The sequence below is a fragment of the Piliocolobus tephrosceles genome, chromosome 12, assembly GCF_002776525.5.
Source record: "Piliocolobus tephrosceles isolate RC106 chromosome 12, ASM277652v3, whole genome shotgun sequence".
NCBI classification, from domain to species: domain Eukaryota; kingdom Metazoa; phylum Chordata; class Mammalia; order Primates; family Cercopithecidae; genus Piliocolobus; species Piliocolobus tephrosceles.
Window position 1 is genome coordinate 84,366,108 of NC_045445.1, and position 5,886 is coordinate 84,371,993.

A 5,886-nucleotide genomic window follows, 5' to 3' on the forward strand; every position below is an offset into this window, starting at 1 on the left:
TTTTTTAACAATTTGTTCAAGTGAAAATCCAAAATCCAAAAGTGGTCCATATAGTGTAATTGATTGTGGTCCATGAAGTATGATTGATACCTTTTAAGTTCCTTTTTTTTTTTTTTTCCGAGACAGTGTCTTACTCTGTCTCCCAGGCGGAGTGCAGTGGCGAGATCTCAGCTTGCCGCAATCTCCACCTCCTGGGCCCAAGCAATCCTCCCTCCTCAGCCTCCCGAGTAGCTGGGACTACAGGGCATGCCGCATTATGCCTGGCTAACTTTTGTACTTTTGTAGAGACAGGGTTTTGCCTTGTTGCCCAGGCTAGTCTGAAACTCCCGGAATTAAGCTGTTTGCCAGTCTCAGCCTCCCAAAGTACTGGTATTACAGGCGAGAGCCATTGCACCCAACCTTAAATTCCTTTTAATCTATAAATTCTTCATATCTTTTTTCTTCCTGCCCTCCATTTTTTTGTTATTGAAGAAACTGTCCTCCAGAGATTTCCACAGTCTGTATTTTGTTAATTGTGCTCCTATGAGGTTGTTTAACATGTTCCTTTGCATCCTTCATTTCCTGAAAACTGGCAGTAAATTCTAGTCTTAAACGGATTCAGATTTGAACATAATGTTCTATTGTTTCTCTTTCTGTGATGTTAGTAGCCAATGATGATCATTGCCCAGAGCCATTATTTTATTAGGGAGTTGCAAAATTGTGATGCTCTAATTCTATCATCCTTTTAAATATTTTGTTAGCTGGAATATTCGTCTTTCTTTTTCTTTTCTTTCTTTTCCTTTTTTTTTTTTTTTTTTTTTTTTGAAGCAAGGTCTTGTTCTGTCACCCAAACTGGAGTGTAGGGGTGCAAACACAGCTCATCACAGCCTCAACTTCCCAGGTTTCAGTGATCCTTCTGGCTCAGTCTCCCCAGTAGCTGAGACTATAGGCGTCTGCCATCATACTGGGCTAATTTTTGTACTTTTTGTAAAGATTGGGTTTCGCCAAGTTGTCTAGGCTGATCTCAAATTTCTGAGCTAAAGCAACCCTCCCTCCTCAGCCTCCCATAGTTCTGGGATTAAGGCATGAACCACTGCACCCAGCCCATCTTTTACATTTTCTTTCTTTCTTTTTTTTTTTTTTGGCAGTTTCCAAGTCATTTTATTCAGAATTTTGTGTTTGTTTCCTGAATCAATAAATACTATACAAAACAATGTAAAAATGGCTACCATTTTCTTTCCCCTGCTTCCCCCAACCTGGGGACAACCCCCTGGGCAACCTCACTCAGGGGTTTTAGGAGTTCTCCCTCCAGATTTGGTCCAGCAAATGAGGCTGAGTGACATAGTCCCCTGAATCACTTTCAAAGGAGCTCAGCTGAGGTGAGGAGAGCCTCTGGGATCTGGAGGTTACTAGGTTAGGGAAATGGATTAGTGTTTTTTTGGGAGAAGAGCCGGCGTCTGGGGCAAGAGCCTACCCCAAAGAAAAGGGTGTCTAAAATGTTCACGGTTCCTTCTTTTGCCTCAAAAAGTGACATTTATTCAAAGAAAAAAAATGACAAGATGTCCATCCCTTGGCTCCCTTCCCTCCCCCCTCTTGCTGCTCCTCAGCCCCCCGAGATTGACCCCTGGCTGGGGCTGGGTGGCAGGACAACCCCTCAGATGAGGTCAGCAACATTGAGGGGCATTTCCTCAATGGAGGTGTTATAGAAGGTCTCGATGTCTCGAAGAGTCCTCTTGTCTTCTTCTGTCACCATGTTAACAGCCACACCTTTACGGCCAAACCATCTACCTCGACCGATTCTGTGGATATAGTTTTCCCTGTTGGTGGGAAGGTCATAGTTGATGACTAAAGAAACCTGCTGCACATCAATGCCTCTGGCCAGCAGGTCAGTGGTAATCAAAACTCTGCTAGAGCCAGAACGAAACTCCCTCATGATCACATCTCGTTCCTTTTGGTCCATATCTCCATGCATGGCAGACACAGTGAAATCTCGAGCATGCATCTTCTCGGTGAGCCAGTCCACCTTCCTCCGGGTGTTGATGAAGATGACTGCCTGGGTGATGGTCAGGGTTTCGTACAAGTCACATAGTGTGTCCAACTTCCACTCCTCTCGTTCCACGTTGATGTAGAATTGGCGGATACCCTCCAGGGTCAACTCTTCCTTCTTGACAAGAATCCGAATGGGGTCCCTCATGAACTTCTTGGTCACCTCAAGCACATCAGAAGGCATTGTAGCTGACAGCAAAACTACCTGGGTGTTGCTGTTGAGCTTTTGGAATATGTCATAGATCTGGTCCTTGAATCCACAGCTTAATATTTCGTCAGCTTCGTCCAGTACAAACATCTTGATGTATTTGGGAGACAGGTATCTCTGGTTAAGCATATCAAACACTCGGCCAGGGGTCCCCACGATTATGTGGGGGGCTTCCATCTGCAGTTTCTGCACCTCAGCACGCATGTTGGTGCCCCCAATACAGGCATGACAGGAGGCACCCATGTAGTCTCCTAGTGCCATGACCACCTTCTGTATCTGCTGAGCCAATTCTCGAGTGGGTGCCAGGACCAAGGCCTGGGTGGCTTTTAGATCTAATTCGATCTGCTGCAGAATCGATATGGCAAATGTGGCCGTTTTCCCAGTCCCAGATTGGGCTTGAGCGATCACATCATAACCCTTGATACAAGGTAGAATGGCTCGCTGCTGGATGGCAGACGGCTTCTCAAAACCATAGGCGTAGATGCCACGGAGAAGGGACTCTGAGAGGTTCATGTCATCAAAGCTGTCAACAATCTCATTCCAGTTACTCTCGATGACGCCTTTGGGCTCCATCCCATCGGGGCCATTGTCTCTGGATCGGGAATCCTGGCTCACAGACATGATCCTTAGAAACTAGCCATTTTCTTTCTTTTTCAGGGTTTTACTCTGGTCACCCAGTAGGCTGGAGTGCAGTGGCAAGATCTCGTCTCACTATAACCTCTGCCTCCTGGGCTCAAGCGATCCCCCTGCCTCAGCTTCCTGAGTAACTGGGACAACAGGCATGTGCCACTATGCCTGGCTAATGTTTGTATTTTTAGCAGAGATGGGGTTTCACCAAGTTAGCCAGGCTGTTCTTGTACTTCTGGCCTCAAGTGATCCAGCCACCTAGGCCTCTCACAGTGCTGGGATTACAGGCGTGAGCCACCATGCCTGGTCTACATTTTCTTCTTCAGACATGGAATCACTATTTCTCCAGTGAATCCTGGTTCCTATACACTGTTAATGAGTGCATCATAGCTTTTAGGCCATTTTAGTGTCAGAGTTCAGAAATATGTGTGTATATATGTATGTAGATAGAGATATTGCTACATATAGGTATACATAAAGATAGATGTATAGATATGGTTATATATGTATCTATGTCTATATATATATGTCTATGTCTATATATATATGTATCTATGTCTATATATATAGACATAGATATATAGACATAGATACATATATATATGTAGACAGATTTTTTAAGAGAAAATGCATCACATTTTAACACTGATATTTCCAAGTCAAATGAGTTTTTAGGGCTGGGAACTAGTGGCTCACGCCTGTAATCCCAGCACTTGGGAGACCATGGCAAGAGGATGGCTTTAGACTGACCAGGAGTTTAAAATCAGCCTCAGCCGGCGCAGTGGCTCATGCCTGTAATCCCAACAGAGGCAGGCAGATCGCCTGAGGTCAGGAGTTCGAGACCAGTCTGGCCAACATGGTGAAACTCCATCTCTGCTAGAAACACAAAAATTAGCTGGGCATGGTGATGCACACCTGTAATCCCAGCTACTGGGGAGGGCTGAGGCAGGAGAATCACTTGAACCCGGGAGGTGGAGGTTGCAGTGAGCTGAGATCGTGCCATTGTACCCCAGCCTGGGCAACAGGAGCAAAATTCTGTCTCAAAAATAAATAAATAAATAAATAAATAAATAAATAAATAAATAAATAAATAAATAAATAAAACCAGTCTGGGCAATAATAGTGAGACCCCTCATCTCTAAAATATATAATAAAATGAAAAACTAATTTTTAACTGAGTTCTTTGATTTTATAATTGTATCTCTTTTACACTGCAAATCTGGGGGTTCCCAACATCATTAACATAATTATATATTTTCTTTATCCTACTGTTATACTATTAGTTTTGCTATCGTTACTAACAATAGTATTCCGAACAACAGTTTAAGACTTACTTTGTTCATTATTTTAAGAATTTTTACCTCCGGGAATTTACAGTTAAGTTACTGTATTTCGACCATGCACAATGGTTCACACCTGTAATCCTAGCACTTTGGGAGACCAAGGCAGGGGGTCACCTAAGGTCAGTAGTTCGAGACCAGCCTGGCCAACATGGTGAAACCCGATCTCCACTAAAAAATACAAAAATTAGCTGAGTGTGGTGACACACGTCTGTAATCCCAGTTACTCGGGAGGCTGAGGCAGGAGAATCGCTGGAACTCGGGAGGCAGAGGTTGTAGTGAGTTGAGATCATGCTACTGCACTCCAGCCTGGATGACAGAGCCAGAATTCATCTTAAAAAAAAAGAAAAAAGAAAAATTACTATATTTCAAATTTACTTAAAATAATTCCCTTTTATGGGTTATGCTACCAATATGATGCACAGGTTCATTTGCTTTTGACTTTTTTGATGTTTTAAAATTTTATATTATTTAAAATTTAATGTTTACACGGTCCCAAAGTCAAATATACAAAACAGTATGTACTCAGAGAAGGGTAGTTTCTGTCCCCATCTCTTCCATGCTATTATCTTTCTCTCCCTTCTCATATAGGTAACTATAGCTAACCTTTTCTCTGTTTGTTTATATTTACATCTCTAGAGAATATATTCATGTTCTCTTCCTTTCTACAAACAATAGCATACTATGCACATGTTCCTCCACTTTTCTTTCTTCTTTTTTTTTTTTTTTTTTAATAGAGATGACAGTATCCCTGTAATCACTATGTTGCCTAGGCTGGTCTCAAACTTTTGCTGCCTCAGCCTCCTAAGTAACTCGGACTATAGTCACACACCAGTGCACCCAGCTATTACCCATCCTGCTTCTTTTTTTACTTAAAAATATATCCTAGAGATCACTTTACAGTAGCATATAAAGATATTCCCTATTATTTTCTTCAGTGGTTTCATTGTTGTTCAGTAATTCATTATTTGAATATTTCATAGTTAATTCAACCTGTCCCATGTGGACAGGCATTTTCATTGTTCCCAGTCTTTGACTATTAGCCTTAATGCTTTGATAACTGCCTTATGCATACATATTTTCATACTTTTTTAGTGTGTCTTTGTGATAGATTCTTTTCCCTAATTGCTACTGGATTTTAAGGCACAATAAGAAAAGTTTTTCCCACTCCTAGGTTATAGAGGAATTCATTCCTATTTTCTTTTAATTGCTATGTCACCTTTTTTTTTTTTTATTATACTTTAAGTTCTCGGGTACATGTGCATAACATGCAGGTTTGTTACATATGTATATATGTGCCATGTTGGTGTGCTGCAACCATCAACTCGTCAGCACCCATCAATTCATCATTTATATCAGGTATAACTCCCCAATGCAATCCCTCCCCCCTCCCCCCTCCCCATGATAGGCCCCATTGTGATGTTCCCCTTCCCGAGTCCAAGTGAGCTCATTGTTCAGTTCCCACCTATGAGTGAGAACATGCGGTGTTTGGTTTTCTCTTCTTGTGATAGTTTGCTAAGAATGATGGTTTCCAGCTGCATCCATGTCCCTACAAAGGACGCAAACTCATCCTTTTTTATGGCTGCATAGTATTCCATGGTGTATATGTGCCACATTTTCTTAATCCAGTCTGTCACTGATGGACATTTGGGTTGATTCCAAGTCTTTGCTATTGTGAATAGTGCC

At 42.1% G+C, this 5,886-nt stretch overlaps 1 protein-coding gene across 1 annotated transcript; it reads right to left on the reverse strand.

Annotated features, from left to right (window-relative positions):
- Positions 1-1,412: 1,412 nt before the first annotated feature.
- Positions 1,413-2,885, reverse strand: LOC111551982 (eukaryotic initiation factor 4A-I-like). Its single transcript, XM_026451949.1, has one exon. It carries the CDS (start codon positions 2,852-2,854, stop codon positions 1,634-1,636), a length of 1,221 nt encoding a protein of 406 aa, XP_026307734.1. The 5' UTR covers positions 2,855-2,885; the 3' UTR covers positions 1,413-1,633.
- Between the last annotated feature and the right edge of the window lie 3,001 nt (positions 2,886-5,886).